The sequence below is a fragment of the Genypterus blacodes genome, unplaced genomic scaffold, assembly GCF_046128005.1.
Source record: "Genypterus blacodes isolate CSIRO-AG114 ecotype Tasmania unplaced genomic scaffold, CSIRO-AGI_Gbla_v1 ptg000039l_1, whole genome shotgun sequence".
Lineage (NCBI taxonomy): Eukaryota > Metazoa > Chordata > Actinopteri > Ophidiiformes > Ophidiidae > Genypterus > Genypterus blacodes.
This window is the reverse complement of record NW_027466852.1, coordinates 3,890,888-3,912,293: the sequence shown is the minus strand read 5'-3', so window position 1 is coordinate 3,912,293 and position 21,406 is coordinate 3,890,888. Positions and strand designations below refer to the sequence as shown.

At 38.6% G+C, this 21,406-nt stretch overlaps 1 protein-coding gene across 1 annotated transcript in view; it reads left to right on the top strand.

Moving 5' to 3' along the window:
- The window catches only part of sorcs1 (sortilin-related VPS10 domain containing receptor 1), a 132,682-nt gene that overhangs the window by 97,778 nt on the left and 13,498 nt on the right, over window positions 1–21,406 (top strand). The window contains exons 9-16 of the mRNA XM_076148133.1: window positions 1,998–2,177; window positions 6,827–6,973; window positions 8,079–8,181; window positions 10,818–10,894; window positions 12,103–12,194; window positions 12,508–12,615; window positions 16,491–16,608; window positions 18,585–18,718. Of these exons, the coding sequence (XP_076004248.1) occupies window positions 1,998–2,177; window positions 6,827–6,973; window positions 8,079–8,181; window positions 10,818–10,894; window positions 12,103–12,194; window positions 12,508–12,615; window positions 16,491–16,608; window positions 18,585–18,718 (959 nt within the window). The remainder of the gene's footprint in view (window positions 1–1,997; window positions 2,178–6,826; window positions 6,974–8,078; window positions 8,182–10,817; window positions 10,895–12,102; window positions 12,195–12,507; window positions 12,616–16,490; window positions 16,609–18,584; window positions 18,719–21,406) is intronic.

Sequence of the window (21,406 nt, the reverse complement as noted above, 5' to 3'; positions counted from 1 at the left end):
AACAGCAGATGGTTCCTGTCCCATCCCAGAGCTTTCTTGGAAAACAATGAACAACTTCAAAAATCTTAATGTAAAAGGAAAAGGAATAAACCTTGGGAGAGGAAATTCAAAGAGAGAGGACCTCTGCTCAACGACCAGATGTGCAATAGGAACCACAGGTGGGAGCAATAAGATAAAGTAGCAGAAGTTGAATAATGTGTCAGTCCTGAGACAAAGAGAGAGACAGAGAGAGGGAGGGAGAGTCCTCTCCAAAAAGGCCTGGAACCACAGTCTAGTTTAGTAATTGGGCCGTCCTCCTAGAGAGCCTTGGGCGGGGTCTGTAATTTTCCTGATGTTGTGGGCCTGTAAAGCCCTTTGAAATATTGTGGTATGGTATATATGTGATATTGGGCCATACAAATAAAGTTGACATGATTTGACTTGACTTGACATTGCTGAACAAGCCAGGTAGCGTTTAGCATCATATCCCACAGAAGCTGATCAGCACCGGACAACAGTAGCCAGCCCAGCGAGGCATTTCAACTTTCACATGGAGCCACATTCTCTCAGCCGTAACTGTGCCAAAATATGGAAGAATTTGCAAACTCAACATAATTTTTCCTGCACTCAGCCCTCATGCAGCTGACTGACAGAAAAACTGATCAATCACTTTGAGTGAATATTACTCTGTACCACCTACACGGATTTGATTGACAGCGGTTTCATCCAGCACTAGACCTTGTTTCTTGAAGACATGGCGTCACCCAGCCCGGGTTGACCAGCCCCAGGCAGCCAGGTGGTCATGGCCTTCTGAGGCCTGCGCAAAGTAGGCCACGGAGTACGTCAGTTCCCCTGTAAAAAGATCACTTAAAACAAAGCTTTCCTGAAAAGTATTCACCATAAACTCTCAGAAAAAGACTACATTTTAGTAAAACCTTGTGTAAAATAGGTTCCCAATGGCCTACATGGCTCAACTTTGGTACAGATTCTGATAGGAGCATTGGGAACACAATGCATTGTTTATAGGGAGAAATATGACTCCTGTGGAAAGTTATTGATATAAAAGTACATACACTAATTCTGTTGTTTCACGAGTCAAAATGTGTGAAGATCTCTTTGTTGTTTGTGAGTGAACGGAGACCAAAAGCAACTCTCAGCATTTACACAATTGTTATTCCATGCTGCTGTGTGTGCACATCGCCTCACTTGTCACATCCCCATTGACGATTACACATGTTTTATTCAATCAAGCCCTAGGCACCCCAGTTGCTTTTGGCTCACTTCAAGGTGTTATTGGCACAGTCAGGGGTAGATGAAACTCACAACCAAAACAGCATGGTCTTGGTAGCATACATTAATTTCTGCCTAGTAAGCCTGATAGTGATTTAATAATTGCAGGATACTCTTAGTAATGTGTAAGGTGTTTGTGATTACTGAATGTGACTGAGCTCAGTAGTTTACATATGAAATTTAACCTAATATTGAGACATTACATGCTTTTTGAGAAAATGAAATCTAAGTGCACATAACCGCCACAAGGGCAACAATACATTGTTAAAATAGTATAGATTAAATAGGTTTTTCAAACTGACATCTGACCTCCAATATGCATCAAAATACACATAGCAACGGGAAATCATGCTCGCTGATGGTTACCATGAATGTTGAGCGAATACCCAAGGTTCTGTACAAGGATGCATTTTAAAAACTGGGGGAAAAATACATGTTACCATGTATGTTGTTCTGTGAACTGTGTGAAAGAACGTCTACTCTTCACAAATGAGGAGTCATGAGCCAACATGTGAAGTGCTTTTTAAAAAGCCAGATGGTGTTGCTAACAGTAGTTTTTCTCGCTACAACAAACTAACAAATGGGACTGAATACATAGCTTGCTTGGCAGAGGCAAAACATTTAAACACAAATTGGGGAAGTGGTTAAAGACTTGAACCTGATAATTTGCAAATAAAGGAGCATTTTATATCTATCTTGTCTCTTTTTCAATGTTGGTTCTCCTCCAGGATTTGCATGTGATCAGCACGGATGAAAACCGTGTGGTTGCAGCCGTGCAGGAGTGGAACCAGAATGAAACCTACAACCTGTATGTGTCAGAGACGGCAGGAGTGTACTACACTCTGGCCCTGGAAAATGTTGTGAGCAGCATGGGCCCAGAAGGCAACGTCATGGTTGACCTTTATGAGGTAAACAGACTTTTACTTATCTTTGGCGGCATACTGTACATGCAGCTGCTTAGCCTGCCTTGATTTCAATTAAAAAAGGAAATCACTGTAATAATCTGAATTAATTTATTTTAGTGTTTAATTGCCCTCTAACATAGTGTGAGGGAATTGCCTTAATTTAGTTAGTTAAAGCTCTGTGATTGTCTGCAAGATCCAGTTTTTATATAAAATGGAGCACCTGCACATCTTGTATTTTCATGTTGACAATATAATGTATGTGTTGTGCATGGTGTACACAGTTATAATGTTTTAATTCACTGGGCATTGTCATTTCACTGGTTAAAGCAATTACAACACAATTTATAATTGGAATTGCCTCAATTTAGCACAGGCTGCATAGATTTCCTCACAAGTCACAATTGTTTATGCATCTAAAATAAAACATTTATTGACTAATTTGATCTGTTTGTAAAGAAAAGCTTCTTAGATCAAAATAAATCTACATATTGTATGTAGTAATCAAATGAGAATAATATTCAATATAAGTGGCCATGTTATGTTCTCCACTAATGGTTAGCTGTCCTATATAGGTGCTGCTTAATGTATCACATCTAGGTCTAATGGGGACTCAACAAAAATGTGCTGACTTTGCTGAGATTTAACATGACATAATCATAAAAGAGTTGGACTCGATGTTGAGTTCAGTGACTTGTGATTTCACTTGGACCTGACCCTTTCCAATTAGGAGGAGTTGATACCTGCAAACATCAGAGGGTTGAAAAACAGTTCAACAATGGCCTCATTCCCCTTTAATGTGAACAATTATGTTTGTATGTTTGTGTAGCCCCAATGACATCATTGGGCATTATATAAATCTACCTCTTTGTAAAGGTAAACAATATGAGATAAGATGATTACTGAAAGTGGATGTGATTGATTGTGCACTTTTCAAAAAAAGACAAAGACTAACTAAAAGATGTAATTACTTGACATTGTTGTACCAGTGTAGCAGTAGGTGGTGCTATATGATATGGAATGTATCAATAACTTATTTATTTGGGTTGTTTTATTGGCCAGTAAAGATATTCCGATGTAGTCACCTGTTGTAATTGGCTTGGATATGAAAAGGCAGAAAAGGGGTGTGACGGGAGAGAAGCGAACGAGAGAGAGAGAGAGAAGAAAGTGGAGACGTAAAGAGCAGAGCAGAGTGTTAAGCTTAATGAGCCATGTTTGTGACAATTTAACCAAGAAAATTAGCAGTTAATAAGGTTGTCACCGTATTTGTAAATATGTTAGTGTGGTGACTGCAGTTAAGATTTGGCTATTCTTCTTCTAAAATTTTGTCTGGGTCACTTATATTAAACACAATGCACTGGTGGTGTATAGATTCGTATTCAGTTCACTTAACTTCGATGAACCTTTGTCTTAGCTACCTTATCATGACCAAAAATCGGGGGGATTTGTAAACTAACCCTAAACCTGTGGAGTCTAGAGACATTTTAGAGTCCTTTTTTTCTTTTTATCTAATGGAATGGAATACATAATTAAAATAGATTCAATGGAAAATAAGAAAAATTCTACCACAAACAGTGAAAAAAGAATTCCAAGAAACAAATGAATGTTGAAATTAATGGAACAAACAAAAAGCTAAAATAAATCTGGAGAAGTCTTCCACATTTGCTTATCGTGATTTATTCAAACAACAAACTGACTGGAACCAAACTCTGAAAAGTGAATGGCAATAATGTTTTGTAAGATAAAGGGTCTTAAACTTACTTGGCTTCACATGACAGTCACTCCACACAGACAGCAACTCAAATGTGGTTTCTTTCAATAAATGCTCAAAAAAGACCCAATAGTTATTATAGCCCATGATGCCCTTGGAGTCTCATTTAAAAGTGTCAGACCTTTAACTAAATCCTTCTGTAGATTGTGAGGACTGTGGTTAGGACATGTTTATTTCACACCAAACCCACTCTTTATATTAAAGAGACTATATATGGACTTATGCATGAAGTTAGGCCTGATGAAGTGAGGCCTGAACGCCTGATGTGCAAGTTTTGATGGCGTAGACATGACGGTCAACAATAATACACAAGCAAAATTGACAATATTGACCAAAACTTAAATTGAGTACTTTTTACTGCATGTCCAAAATATACAATTACACATCTTTATTCAAGATACAATAAATTCTGCATTCTGTCTATTCTCTAAGTCTGCAGATTCTTTTTGTGGAAACTTATTTGCTTTCAAGAAAGAAAAAAAATACAATAAAAGCACCCGCGATGAGTGCCCAGCCATCCAGTTTATTAGGAACACTGATCAATATTTTTGAGCCAGGAGGCAGACATGATGAAATGTAATAAATGTGTTGTTTTTAAAAGAAACCCTGCTGCTATACGACTACAGATTTCAGCAAACGCTTTGTGAGTACCAAGCAGATTCAAAGTGCTGACATCCACAAAAGCAATAGGGGGGGTTGTGCCAAGGATATGGATTTTTTGGCAGGGTGAGATTATTTCTTTGGTTGATGGAAAAACTGCAGATATTAGGTCACAAGATGCACCTAATAAAATATATCTTTAGGACGAATATTGAGCTTGTTGACGTCAGGTAGGCAAGATGTGATTTCAGGACAGTGTTCAGTTTTGGTCAATTAAATGAACAGATGGCCTCTTCTTCTCTTCTTTAACACGTAAACGACCTTTTTCCGAAATGTTAACAGGTCTTAATTTAGTGTCTTCATCCAAGTAATGCTGAACCAGAACTTGAAATGCCATTGTGTGCATATTTAGCTACACACTATGGGCTGCCAACCACTGAAACTAGCTTACGATCAAGAGTTAAACACAGATTCAGTCGGTAGTCAGTATAGGACACACACTCTTTCAGGACTATCGCAGAAAGTCCTGAAAGTCCTTCTTTTAACATTTGTAGCTGTAACTTACACAGAATTAAAATGAAACAGTATACCCCAATTTACGCTGAAGGAAAGTTTCACTCTCCTCATGTCATTTTCTACATGCCATGTAACCTTTTCGAAAGCTTGACTGATAAACAACATAGAACTGTCTTTGCTCACCCTCAGTTGAGTTTGAAACAGCAGGGAAACAAGATCGTTTTGTGGATAAAACCAAGATAACTAATTAATAGTGACCCTAAATGCTGTTAGCAACAACACTGCAAGGACATGTAGCAAGCAATTGTGTTAAACATAACATACAATAGAATACACCAAAGACAGGCTAACATACATTAGCATCGCAGTTGCGATATTGTATTTGTCACATTTTATAAGATTAAAGTAGTTGTAGAAGAAATAAAGCAATACTTCTCCATTTGCACTCATTGTGGCACCACCTCTTATCTGATTAAATTGGGAGGAAAGTAACCAAACCCAGTTCTATTTAATTTAGAAAATTCAGTTAAATCAATCTCATATCAAAAGAAAATTAACTCTCTGTAACTAAGTAAATAGTGAAATGTTGAAATTTTGAAATGTTTTAACGCAATCAAATGAAGGAAATTTATGAACATGAATACAGACATGTTAAATAAAAGCCTAATAAAAGCTACATTTACTAACAGGACTATCCTCAGTGTAAAAAGAGTTAAAAGTCTAATAGTTGACTTTTATTGGATAAAATTCTTTAAACAATTAATTGTTACACAAACTAATGTATCTACATAGGAAGATATAATATGGCATTGGTTGCTCTTTTGTAGGTTTCACATACATTTGTTAAAATCCTATTTTAAACTTGGACTAAACATGTGAGTGAGCGAAGCATATTATGCAGGAATCTGGGAAAATTTACAAAGTCTGAGGGGACAGGAAGGGGGAAGACGAGCAGCGGGGTGTGTCCTATTCACCAGTTGCCTTACTTAGTGAATGATGTTGAATAGACCCTGAAGTCAAGTCTTTAGGGGAAAATGAAACCTTGATCCTAGTTATGTAGTTATAACGTTGGTTCTCCTGCATAGCTCAACTGGAGTATTTTTAGCGTCAACTACAAAAACACAAATTATGTCATAACTTAGATGCATATATTTTTGAAAGCTCTTTTTTTTTTTTTAAAGGTACGTCGTGAACTCTAGGCTAACCCTCTTCCATCCTCTGTGCTACACTTTTTAGGGTACAGAACCACTTTGAATGCATTTTTAGCAGAAGCAAAATAACAACAATTATCAAAACCAATGCAAAAATAATAAGCTTCCAGCACCACCATTGCTTGAATCTGCAATAATGATAATAAACTGAGCGTAAACAATAGGGTCCCAGCACCACTGGTGCATGGACCCCTTACAAATTAAACAAAGGAAAATGAAAGGAAGGAAGGAAATAGATAAAGTAGTGAAGGTAGGGGATGATAATGAATATAGTATGTCAAAAAAACAAAAAAACAATGAAAGATTGAAAGGACCAAAAGAATAACAGAAGGAATCAAAATAATTGGGAGGTGAAGAATAAGGTGGGGAGGAGGAAACAAAATAAAGTAAAGAAAGAAAGAATGCTTTAGAATGCAAAATCTTCATTTACAAAGTAACATTAGCTGCGGTCAGATACAAGTAGTTGTGTAGAACGTTTCTATTGAAGTACAATAGACATTAAATTGGACATGCAACATCTGTATCTGTTTTGAGTCTGTTTCCCTCTCATTCTTCAGGTTGCAGGAATAAAAGGGATGTTTCTTGCCAACAAAAAAATGGATAACCATGTGAAGACATATATCACATACAACAGAGGGAGAGACTGGAGGTTACTGCAGGCTCCGAGCAAAGACCTGCGAGGCAACAGCTTTCACTGTGCACTAGTGAGTATCAGTGTACTGTGTCCATGTTCCTTTTTATCTGTGTACTTCCATCAAAGAGAGGCCTTGATAGTAGCTGTCTGATCCTGGCAGCAATGAGGGCCAAGCTCAGAAAGAGCAGTGCCTGTCAGAGCAGAGCGCTCTGAGCCTGCCGAGCTAAAAGGTCAGCCATTTTGATTCAGTCCAATAGGCTGACCTCCCATTTAAGAAAGAGACAGAAAGAAGTGTCAGGCTGAAAGCCAGAGGTTGCTTTTTATCTGCCTTTTCCCAGCAAGCCTCTGTAGTTAAGTGTTTGCCAGACTGTAGCTTTCACTCTGTGGAACCCTGCCCCATGAAAAGACTGTATATCAATTTCATGATGAGTTATATTTTAGAATTATCTTGGTCCTAAAAGATGTATTGCTCCTATGTGATGACTTTGTGTAAATATCCCATATTACATCAACTTGCCACATATTTTATTCTAAATGTGTTTGGATGGATATATAGGAGGTTTCCACAGTATGGAACAAGATCATTCCTGTGAGAATTTTTTTTTTGTCCACTTGTCTAAATCAATTCACTTTTTGGCACTTTAGGGTTGTGGCTCCTTCTACTATTATTTTTATTTTTGACCACAGTAATATGTAGATTTTATTGTTTGTCGATGCTGCATATTTTAATACTTTCATGCCAAGGCACATTATCATCCTATCTTGCTAATATCCTCTTTAACAGGAGTTTATTTACAGAAATAATCATGCTTCTTTGATAAACTAATTAGCGATTCTGTCACACAGCACACCTTCTTCTCATATTATACAGTAATTTGTCTGGAAATGTCAGAGTTTTAATAAACCCCTAAACAGCCCGTCACAACATGGCCTGCACCGCTGGCATTTTGCTGGGTCCTAATGAGAATTGTGTCTGTAAAGGTTAACCAATCAAAATGAATGTTGAGAGCAGCCAATGGGGAAATACTGTTTATGATCAAACTTGTGACTGGGAGGGTTGCACATCCAAATCATAGCAAGTATTTTGTTCAGAATCCTCTTTTGAAAGTGTATGAAATAGAGTTGAGTGCTTTAGATCCTCATGATCATTTAGGTTCTGATATTTGTCTCTGCAGCCGTACTGTTCATTACATCTTCATCTCCATGTGTCTGCAAATCCCTACACATCTGGAAACATTGCCAGCAGGGAATCTGCACCAGGGATCATTGTCGCATCAGGTGAGTGAGAAGGAATCTCTTTAGAACATTTTTTTTCTTTTCTCCTTTTCTTAAACTCAGAACTGGAACTTTTTATTATGTATTCTGAAATTAAAAGTGGAATTAATGAACAAGAATTTGATCGGGGAGGTCTAAACACAGCACATTCATTTTTACATTTCAAGTGGTCTCCTCTTGACATCAACAGACTTTTTAGCAGATTGATTATGGTGTGAACATGATCCAAACTAGTTATGAACCAGTTGCAAAATCATATATTGATGTTATTACTAATCTTGAACCAGAGTGGACTAGTTATGCATGGGAATTCTCAATTATATTGTCCCTTGGATTGCCAAAAGGAAAGTAATGGGAATACATCAAGTTTACATAACACATCTTCAGCTTAACATTCTCCTTCAGTCAGCTGAAGGCAATTTGTGGTCTTTGTATAATGAGAAGCAATGTGCATTTTTTTCTAGACATTATCTTGATTTGTGTATCTGGGCTTATGCCCAAATGAGGACTACATTTAAGAATAAATGACAGCTCTTGTTTTGTTTTACATAGCCTCTACAGCACAAAATTGCTTCTTCCAGTTTTGATTTTCACACTGCCATCCCCACAATGGCTTTTGTTGATATTCATTTAAATTCCATATTATACATTGCTTAATCTTTATCCATCACAATAAATGATGCACACATGCAAGGAACCGTTTGGTTTTCTGGGGCTGTTTATTGGCATTGGCATTTACAATTGGCAGTAAATGACAGTTGTAAATGAAAATGGCTGGACTCGAGTACTTTCTTAGGGTTTTTTTCTGTCCATGGAGGAATTATGCTCACTCAAAGAGACAAAGACCAACATAAATCACTCACACGAAAATACACAATAGATCACTTGTCCTCTTTCAGTGAGCTGAAGCTCTTGGCACTTGCCATTATAGCCCAGCGATGTAATCAGTGTGCAAGTAGAGCTCTCAACTTAGTGTCAAATACAATTGCAGTTGGCTATTTGAAGTTCGTTGCTCTTTCTGTCCTTTTCGAATGTTTGTCCCTGTTTAGCCCACTTGTACAACTCCCACAGGCATATGGCAACATGCATGTGTCATCTTACATTTGAACAAGAACAAATCATGAAACAGAAATCCAGGCACAGTCCTGGAAAGCTGTAATCATCATGCTTAGGCTACACAGCACTGTTATCCCACAAGAGCAGAAGAAATTGGTAAAAACTCGTTGACTCTGTGAAAAGAGAAACAGAGAAATGGTGAAATATCATCTTGACTACCAATCCTCTCAGAGGTGAATTCACACCTCAGTGATGTTTGCTCCTGTGTGGACTGGTATTGTCAGTAACACATCAGTGTCCTCCTGGGTGTGAGGAGAACTCACAATGTAACTGTTGGTGTAACAGAGGGATGTTAAAGATATGCTATGAAGGAAACAGGTTTTGTTTTTGTGAAACAGAGCATACGTACATTGGAACAAGTTTTGCTTCACCTGAGTGGATGTTGCCATAACAGTGGTTATTGCAGCGACACAGAGTAGAGTGAACGCTGCCTGTCTATTCAATTACTGGATAACCAGTGACACCATAGTGGATTAATGAGGCAGAGGCGGCTCGCTGGTGGATCTTGATAGAGCGGGAAGAGCGGTGGTAGAGCCAACCCGGTGACAGAGTTGAGTGGTGGGCAGCGGCGGTAGTGCCAGCATGCTGATACTTCCATCTTGCACCTCAGAGATGTCATGGGCTTAGATCGACGTAACATCGAAGAAAGCGGATTCCCATTTGAAAACCCGCAGGAGCCGCTCAACTTAGTCACACTTTGAAGAGAGGTTCCTTGAGGGAGGGAAAAGAAGGAGAGAGAGACGGCATTGGCTCACCGAGGAGTGCGATAATTGTAATTTGCTTATTACATATGATGTGAGAAGCATTGGGGATGGACTATGTCACTGCGTCATGTATAACTGTGACACATTCAGTATTCTGAGAAAATATATCTCAAATCTCTCAAATTATCATAAATATAGTAACATATGAAACATTCACAATTGTGATCTGAAAATATTACTGTATCACTCAGCGCTACTGGGAAAACTTAAACAATACAGTTGTGCTATAATCAGAATAATGTAAAAATTGGATACTTACCAGGCTGTTTATCAAATCAAGTTATGTATGTAATGTAGATTTGGTTTAAATTGCATTTTGATTTGGCTGGGCCAGATACACAAGTTTAATTCATTCAAGGTTTTAGATAGCTGAACCTAGCGAAATTACTTTGATGACATAATGTGTAAAATTTTGCTTCGGCATTCAGCAGCAGCACAATTTCTGTTTACATTTTTTATATTATAAGGTAAAAATTTGGATTGCAAAATTGTACCCCCCTATATCCCTTGAGTTCTTGTTCACTGATAATGAAAGCAAATTGGGATTATAATACATTGCAAAATTAGATGAAAATAAGAACATACAACTAGGGATTTGGAAGGGCTGATGGAAATATTTTCTGTCCTTAAATGTATGGGGCCAAAACATCCTGTGTTTACCTTGTAATGTGGATTTTGTATATAAATAAAGTTTCACCGTATGACATGTTTGCCCCGACATTGACTGTTTGTGCTCCGTCAACCCCCTCCCTTGCCCAGGCTCCATTGGCTCAGAGCTGACTACCACCAATGTCAGTGTGTTTATCACCTCAGATGCAGGAAACACTTGGAGACAGGTGAGGGAACCTGCTTATCTAATAATGTGTTCCTGTAGTTTAGCAGTATGGGTGTGAACACGTGGCTGTCAAGTCAGTGATGCTGCACACTTTGTCTGAATATACACACCAGCAGATGCAATGTTATATCAGTTGTGGTTCACAGGCTGGATCTTTCATTTTTACTCTCAAACCAGGTACAGAATTGTATTTAAAATTAAAACACAGCTTCCAGCATCACTGAGGATCACCCTCCATTTCCCTTTCTCACCTCCCAAACCTTTTATTGCACCCTTTTAATCCTCATACACTAGCACTACACACAGTGCTTTGACTGGCGATAATCACATGAGATATAAGGAGTCATTTAATTCACTGCATACACTATAGGTGGGTGGTCCTTCATTTGGTGCTAGTGTTTTCAATTTATAGGGCTTGTCTGTAATTATTGTGATAAAAAAACATTATATTATACAGAAACTGAAGCATCAAGGTCTGACCATGAAGTCTGTGTCCGTGTGTGTCCCTCTGTCAGGATTTATGGTTATAAAATTTGAGGTTTTGCACAATAGATTGAGGATGCTCTTCTTACAAAGGGGATAAACACATATACATTCTTAAATCTGAAGTTGTTTATTGAACAAATAAATGAGAAAGAGTTTCTGATGATGATTCTCCACAAGCGCTACAAAATTGAATTCTTCAGCTATTTTCTATTTTTACGAGAACAAGGCAAAGACTTATCCCTGATGTGCAATATGTAATCTATCAAGTAATTCATTCACTCATTGAATTTGAAACTGTTTTTGTACTTAGTTGTATTGTTGTACTTTTGATAGGCTCTTTACTTTGTTAGGCTCTGATTTTATCTTAGTGCCGTTTATTGCTTTGCACTATCCACTTTGCTGCTGTACCATGTGAAATTCCCCATTGTGGTACGAATAAAGGATTATCTTATCTTATCTTAGACTCAGGGTTTGTACCCAAGAGCAGGTTTAATCATTTGTAAAGTAAGTCTTTTTCAATAAATAATAATCCTTGTTGAGTAAAATGTACCATATTTCTATCCAAACGTGGAAAGTAGAATGAAGGAAATGGAAATACTCAAAGTATCGATAACTTTCAGTACCAGTAAATTTACCCTTGAACACAACACCTAAGGAAATGTGTGAGGGTACTTATCCCTCATGTATACACACAAAAAACTCAGACGTCTTATTTCTTTGTAGATATTTGATGAGGAGTATGCTGTGCTGTACCTCGACCAAGGAGGAGCTTTAGTCGCAATAAGACACACTCCGCTTCCCATCCGACACCTGTGGTGAGTCATTACATCAGAGATCCCATTTGTCACAGCGTGGCTAATTCCCTTGGCGGAAGCTCCACGTCTAAAGTTAGTCAAACAAAGTCAAATTAGTATGTCTAAGAACTGGGATGAGATAAGTCATTCAATTTCACCTTTGTGTTTAAATGCAAGTTAAAATCTGAATGAGTGTTCACTTAGCATTCTGCCTATCCCTGCACAGAATATGGAAGGAGGTTGTTGGACAACACTCAGGGTCATTAGCTTGTGCACACATTTGAAACATTAGTGCTGGTCCCTTGAGCAATGGGTGTTTTGTTGTTGTTCCCAGGTTGAGCTTCGATGAGGGACAACAGTGGAACAAATACAGCTTCACCAACTCACCTCTGTTTGTAGACGGAGTTCTCGGAGAGCCTGGAGAGGAGACTCTCATCATGACGTGAGTGGCAAACAATTGTCAACACAACATTCCATCAATTACACTGCATCTATCAATACAGCAACACAAATAATAAATCATACATCATCGGAAAAATTTGGCAAGAAAAAAAAATTAACAACCCACTAAATACTGAATGATTGATTTTGGTCTTGAAAATAATACCTGTTAACATATTCTGTATGCAAGAAGTCCTGAGTTATGAATGTCTGACTTACTCACATCCCGTACTGACGCACCGACCTCTGTTAGGCATATAAACAAAAGTTGAAAAGCTGGTAATGGGTTCTGCTCGAGCTTAAGTGGTTGGGATTCAGTTCTGTTCCAAGCTTGCCTGACTTTTATGAAATTATGTACTCTTGAATTTAATTTCTAGGTGCTTAGTTCCCACAGCTTTCAAATGTGGAGTAAAAGGAACAATATTTCCACTGAGCAAAGAAATAGTGGAACATAGAAATACTCAAGTACAGGATGATTTAACTAGAGTTTGGTACTTGAGTAAATGTGTGAATCAACTCTGCGAGACATTCCCGACTGCCAGCTTCACTTTTCATGAACATAAAAGATTTCTCTGAAGGTCTAACCAACATCTAACCTGGCTGTCTGTACATTGTGATCACAGAGGATCAATACTTTGGCAGCCAGGGACAAGACACAAATCCATTTGGAAATCGTGAAGAAAGACGATCGGAAAAGAACACTAGAAACTAAAAGGTTCACAAGCACCATGAGTATCGACTCTCCTTCTGTGTGTCCTCGGAAAGCAGATTTATGGTGATTCACTTATGGTGATTCGTCTTCCTTTATGTTTATTATTAGAAATGCCTGGAGCTTGAGCTTGAGTTTGAGCATATGCTATGATACAATGCTACGTTATTGCAGCAGAGATTTACAACTTTGAGATGTGTGTTACCAAAGGGCTTCCAAAGCCATTACATCAGTGTTTTGTGACACCTGCCATCAATGACAGACTGACAGTCATCAGTCTAGTGAGCTCTACAGGAGTGAGAGCACACAGCTGGTGACAAACACACAGAGACAAGAGAGAAAAAGGGACAGAAGAATGACTTCACCAATAATGTACTGTAAAGGGCTCACCTTAAGGAAGCGAGAATTCTGTCTGCCTCCTACAAATGACGGCCATATAATAATGAAATACATTCTTATTTACATTTCTAGTTAATTTGACTTTTTCCTGTAACAGAATTATATCAGCAGCAGCAGTACAATGCTCTACAGCGATTGGTAACTCCTTTACACTATCAGCTGCTCTTAGCCTCAAATATTTACTGATACTGTTATGTCAAAAGAATGTGGGAGAAAAAAAATGAACGTAAAAGAGAAAGGCTCACATGTAAAGGGAAGTTATGACAGCAACTTCCCATACAACATTGCTGAAAAAGTTGTACTGTGTAGAGGTCAGGGTCAGGACAACTGTGGGTTTTCATCTAGACTATGATGGATAAGCCCAATTTTTATTTACACACAAAGTGGAAAACAGGCTATTCTTGCTAATGTTTCCTTAAAGCCACCCTCTCAAAAAGCCTGCTCCATTCTTGGCCAGCCGTACCACTGGCCGAACGATGGCTCGCAGCCTCGTATTTGGTGGGTGCAGCTAAGAAGGCGTTTATATTACACGTTGGCAGATATGTTCTACAAAAACCTTCTGCCAATATATTCATATTGGAACGCATTGTGTTTTCCACAAAATGGACAAACAGCAATCTGTGAGATTGTGTAATGGGTAGAACTGTGGAGAAAATGTGAATGACCTCACCTTCGAACCTCTTGCACCCCAGTCGTGCCTCCACAACTCCTGCCACACAAGAACATGAAACAAGTGGTGGTATTTTTGGAGAGCAGAAATAATCCTCTTAGGATGTGTGGAGAATTTCTGCACATTCAGCAATTTTTCTAAATTACATAGTGTATCCAGACATGCTAGATTATTCCAAATATGTTAGTTCAGTGTTTTGCAAAGACAAATCAAGATCTTCAGCACTAAATGCAGAAAAGCATTTTGTGATGGAGGTTAGGTTGTCATGCTGAAACAGGAAAGAGCCTCGGTTCCCTATCGCCACAAACCTAGAAGCTCATGATCCCCCAATGTATTAGTGAGAGCTGCTGCGTACAAATTTCTCTAAACTGCACCCTCTTCCTCCCCTAAATGAGTTAAAAATTTCATGTAGGCATACGTATGACCAAGAAGTTTATGTTCTCAAATGCTTTTATTTAGAACATGAACTAACGCTGATATATTGCAGGTAAACATTATCTTTGATCTATTCATTTTTATAAGAAATGCAATAAAAAATGTATTATACTCGGATATAAGCACGATTTATAGGAGACAAGGGCTGGTAAGTGAGATGAGGACAAAGCAGTATCCAGAAAATGTTGGAAGTGGGTTTGACGCTGCCTTTTTTTCAGCCACACACACCATTAGTTTTCATAAGACCATCATGCACTGTTTTCTTATCAATTTATACTCATTTTTACAGTAAGTGCCTGTCACAGTCCAATGCATTCGAGAGCTAATTGACAGGTTGATTGTGATAAATATCTTGTGGTATGAATGGTGAGAGGGTCAGCACTGCGAAACACACCCACTCAATTTAACTGGAGATGCAATATTTATTATTAATCTCATAACATTGGGTTCTGCTTTGTCATTGAAAAATACATGAATTTATTCAGATTCAGAAGAAAAGGGGCTTTCTCATGTGTTTCAACAAAGAAGGACTATTTTACTGTATACTACAATATGTTCATTTGAGAATATGCTAATTGTATTAATTAGGTTGTACTATTTTTGTGAGAATTAGGTAATTACATTAAATAAATGTTTCTTTGTGCATTTAACTCGTAACAATTACGAGATTTTTACGAGATTTAACCAGGGCTCTATGAGTTGTAAAAACTTACAGCACCATACAGCAATTATAAACTGGTTTGCTCTTATTACTGTAATAACCCAATTCACCTGATTAGCCCCTTCTCTATAACAGAATCGGAGAGGCTATCAGGTGTATTTACCTGATAGTGCCTCTCAGGTCTTGACTGACTTAACATGTAGGTGTAAGAAGGATTGAGAACCACTCACCCAGTTATCCTCAGATAATGACGTCATATCAGCTGGGGAAGATTTTCTGCACATTCAAGAAAAGGACTTCTATAAAGCTGCAGTATCATTTTCTTTTCCTTTACTATAATGATAAAACATGAGACAGAGACTATGTAAGTACAGTGGATATAACTAAACATTTACATACAGTGCAAACAAAATCTAATAATTGAAATGATCATATGGTGGGCTTTTCTTTCTATGGTGATCATACCTGTAACGATAAAACATGAGACAGGGACTGCAGAAGTTCATTTCACACCCTCTTCTCAAATCACTGCAAGGGATACATGAAATGACAATGTAAACTAAGCAAACTAATACAAATATGCCCCCTTCACATGTTTAAGCCATCACAGGATGAACACAGTGACACTTCATGTGTACACACACACGCAGAAAAGCAAGCATAAATATGTCTTATGAATAACTTCTATCTTCTTTCTCAATACATTAACCACTCTTTATATTTAAATGTTAAAAGTCTGCAGCCTCCGCAGCAGTTTGAAAACTTAAGTTAAGTAATCATAAGTAAACTTTAGTGCATTAACGGAGCTGGCAGTGTACATGAAAACTACTTGAAAACACTTCATTATGTAACTTGTGCGTGGGCGACAATCAGATACAGACCGACACTGCTCCATGCAGACCTCGTCTAAAATTGCGACATATAGATTGAATATTGCCTAAGAAAAATATTGTGTCCAGTATGTTGTGTTTAAACTGAAAAGCTGCACGTCATGTTTTCCAGGATATTCGGCCACGTCAGTCATCGCTCCGAGTGGCAGCTGGTGAAGATTGACTTCAGGTCCATTTTCAACAGAAGGTGTACAGAGGCCGATTATCAAACATGGCACCTTCACAACCAGGTATGAGCCTTGTCAGCACACAAACCAGCAATTTGTTTTGTTCCTACATGGGTCTGGATACACAGAGGCATTCACTAAAAGAAACAAATGCTTACTAAATACTAATATTATAGGAAAGAAATATATAAGAATGATAAATTCGACTTAATGGTATTCGAAAGGTTTTAACTGAATTCCATGTGGAAGTTGCTGTATTAATAAACACAAACCATTACATTTCTGCAGTAAAATTAAGAAATTCCATGCATTTGCTCAATTTTAAGATTTTAAGATAATTAGTTATTAGATAATTTACCCAAGTGTACCTAATGTCTCCTTATTTCACAAGAATTACACAACTATTCTCTCTGATGTGGAAAATGTTTATAGTTGAATTTTAGTCTGTGAATGAACACGAATCGCCTTCTTTTCAAATAATGACTAAATTGGGAAACTGGAGCCCAGCGACGTGTTGTTCAGTGGCTCACTGTGTGGCTTAGTTGCAGTCAGCGATCCTCTCCTGTGGTCCCTTCTCCATTCTGCTGCATAAACAAAAGCTTGAAGAGGCTTAAAGTTTTGACTTAATGAGCTATTATTTCAAAATTAGATGTCAGTTCCTTTATGGAACATGAAATCGTAAAAATCCTGGCATATAAAGTTGGCACTGCCGGTCTCCTCTGCATCCTATTTTCTTACAGTTGGGTTGATGGAGAGGTGATTTGAAGCTAGATTGCCTTAAAATTCCATCCGTTCTTCCCAGACTAATGTTTGATCATTGGCATACCTACTTTGCTCTTAGCCTGGCCATGGCTGGACGTCTCTCATGTTATGCAGATATGCCGCTAATTCTTGCTGAGGCTCACAGTGAAGCCAGCCTTGCATACATTAAAACAGCTCAAAACTATCATACTGGATAGGCCTGGTGCCGGGAAGGTGACTTAATGTGAGCCTTTATTCATGACCCAGGCCTGTAATCTGTTTAGACACCCATCTGCTCTGAGAAGATGATCAAGACATATAGCATGGGAGTGGACATGGGAGAGTCCAATATGATTATAGGGCTAACTTCCCTGAACCGTTCCCTTCTCTGGCTGCAAAACCTTAAAAGAGAAATACAAGGTCTGTTTTTAAGATAAATAAGAATGTTCTGGTCATTGTCATAAAGCATGTATATTATTGGACGTCGTTCGATGCAGATCAGATTGTTTTTATGAGTAATTCCTGCAGAAATCCAGAGATTCACAAATGATTTCTTCTGACCTACAGTATATATATACTATATATAGTGCACAATTATGCATGCATATATATGCATTAATTTCATGTCATGATAGCGATCCATATCATGACATCCAATAAGCCATTTTCCTTTCACAACTTCAACCTCAAACTTTCTCCACACCTCAGTTTTGCTCCCATGCTTCTCTCCATGTGTTTGTATTCAGGCTTCTTTTGTGCATCCAGTCAATTCAGGCAGATTTTTACACATCTCACCACTGACACCTATTGTGCAAAGAAAGAACATTCTGGTTATGTGAAAAAAAAAAACATGGCTGCAGTGAAGGATAGAAACATTCAGTGAAATAGACTTGAGTTGTTTTGTCATCTTTCTTGTTCCCCATCTGATTTCATGTTCACCCACCACACATAGATTTGTTGCTAAAAATGGATTTGGGTGCTGGCTGCTATGCAACTAAACTCATTTGTTCCCCTCAATCCGGGGTATCAGAATAAGAATAACCTTCCCTATGTCTGACAAAGAACTGAAGCAGTACATTTTCCAGTGTGGAATACAGAGGAGCACTTGTTAAAGTTTAACAAGCCACACAGCAAGAAACTACAAAAACTCAACAAGCGAATATGGAGGACGAGCAAGAGCAGAGCACCGTTGTTTTCCATATACTGTACGATGCACACATGGTTGTAAATTATTGATGGTGGCCACTGTAACAAAAGCATCTCTGTGCGACTTTCCTCTTTTGAAATCGGGCCCACAGGGTGAGCCGTGTCTCATGGGAGTGAAGAGGATCTACCGCAAGTTGAAGCCCACGTCCAGGTGTGTTATGGGAAAGACATACTCTGTTTCGATGACATCAGGCCCCTGTGACTGCACAGAGGTTGACTTTGAATGGTGAGTTTACTTTTTGTACAACAGCTTTCTCCTACAAATTTATAGTTTCATAAAGTTGCCAGTTTGATTCCCAAATTAGACAGAACACAGAGAAGAGAAGGTGTAAAAACGGCCCCCTTTTAGCTTCTACAGCACTAAATGACCATCTGTTGCACAGCTTGGTGCTAAATTGTAGTGAGTGTATTGTTGTATGTGCAAATATTATTTTCTTAATTAGTTTTAATCTCTACTACTCTAGTACTCTACTCCATTTTACCAGTGCATAATTCATTGTTTTTGAAAGTTTATAATATCCGTTCTGAAATGTTCTACTGAGCATCCCTACTCTTTACAGCGTTTAAAACCTTTCTGCTGTCACACCAAGATTTATTCAAACTTTACACAAAACATTTACGGTTATTACTGTCCCATAACACGGCACAGGAAGATTTGACTACAGCCACAGATGCCTTAGAACAGCGGTCCTCAACCACCGGTCATTTGGTACCGGGCCACACAGATAGACTGATAATTGATCAAATCGATAATATTTTTTAAGAGTTTTATTTTGAAAACTGACAGGAACCATGTGTGGCTGTGTCTCTTGACACATGTTAAGTCGTTTGTCTCAGTCATGAGAAACTTTACATCCAAAATTAAGCCTTTCTCCACACTGATTCACGCTCACCTATCTTTGCATTTAAAATAGTTCGAAACACGAACGTGAAAGAATGGCTTTGCGACCCATATGTGAACAAACCAGGTGAATCAAGCCTATCTGTGCCAGTAGAAGATTGCAAATGACGGTGGCCTTTAAAGTTAATGCAACTGTGCTGGTTTTCTGGATTAAAACATAAGAGCAGATACGTTAAGGGGTACAAGTGGTTTCGAACCTTCTTGTACACCGTCTCAGTGTTCTTTGTCCAGTCCAGTTGTCCAAGTAGACTCCTAGGCATTTGTATACCTCCACAGTCACCCCCTTGATGGACACAGGTATGGGGGGTGACTTCCTTCTGCGGAGGTCCACCACTAGCTCCTCCGTCTTGTCAGTATTGAGAGATTCAACTTGCACCACTCCACGAAGGAGTCCCCACTGCCCCTGAACTCCTCATCCTTCCCCTTCCCCAGCCTATGCTGAGATCTGTGCTGCATCTCAATCTCCAACTCCTTCAGATGTAACACTTCGCCCACATCTGACCCTACAACCAGTAAACTTTTCACAGGCTTAAACGACTCACTCGGCAAAATACCCCTTTCAGACAACACCGACAACACTTGGTCCTTGATAGATTGTTTCTTCCTCTGCTTAACAAGTAAAACTTAGTGGTCTTTAGTGCATAAATGAAACTTGTCTAATGTTGTAAACTCCTTAACATCAAAATCCATAATGAGGCCAAAACCACAGGCAAAAACAATGAGAACAAAAAAAACAAACAGCCGTCCTCAAAACAGCTCACTCACAAAAACACAAACAGAAGAGGGACCACGGGAGAACAAACAAACACAGCGTCCCTATGTCGAGGAGTGGGCAAAGTAAAACACTTGAAACACAGGTACCATCCCCAGCAGAGCAAACCAAACAGTACCACCAACAACAGTGACAACACACACATGTCACAATGACACTGACGCCTGCAAAATCAACCACAACAAGCTAGGTCTGTGTCCGTGACTAACAGTGTCAAATAAGGCACACACAAGGTTGCAAGGGCACGGCTTTTGTCCAGGCAAGAGAGAGAGAGAGATCTCCTATCAGCAGCAGGAGCATCGCACAGTGAGAGAGTGTCTCCTATAAGCAACTGGAGGGTTGCAAAGAGAGAGACTCTCCTATTGGCAAGTGGAGGTTCACACAGAGAGAATGATTTGAAAGTTCCGCCGGTTTCATGGGCAGGATAACATCATAGGTCGATGGCCATTCTCGACCAATGGGTGGTTTTGCACCTGTTTCCAATAGTTGAGGATCCTGGGAGAGTGGGACAACCCCATAATCTCACTTTGTTGCACATCCCTCTGCAGTTGCAGCTAAATATTTCCATATGTAACGTAAACAAATAGAATCCATGTTTGTTATTTTTATAATTATTATTATCAAAGTAGTTCTGTGGCCCAGACGGTGTGTAATACACACACACTTGCCCTTGTGGATAGAGGATACCCTTTGAGACATTGTATTTGTGAAATTGGTCTTGTGCTTGAACCCTCGGGGTCGTCCGCTTTTGTGACAATTTCATGGCGGACATGGACATGTGAACCATAAGGGGGCGCTTTAATAAAGCTAAATGCATTTTGGATCAAATTTGCTGTCCTGTAGACAAATGCCTACATTTTTTTAAGTGAAATTTTGGAGATCAAACATTTCAGAGTGTGACTCAGTTTGCACAGACACGTCTTCCTTCTGTTTCACACACTCCAGTATTGTAAGTCTCAAATTCACATAATTGCAGTGTAAACCTATAATATAAGTATATATAATAAGTTTAAGTCTAAGAAAACTTAAAATGTATAAACATCAAAATACAAGTGATATTCTTAGGGTGGGTATAGCGGGGGCAGATCTAGACATACACAAAAAAAAATACAAATGTCAATAATTTAATTGAACTTAATTCAAAGCTAAATATTGATCACAGAGGATTTATTGTTCTTTTTGTATTTTTCCGGGCTTTTGCATTACATCCTATTGAGAAAAGACTTATCAACTTTTGATGT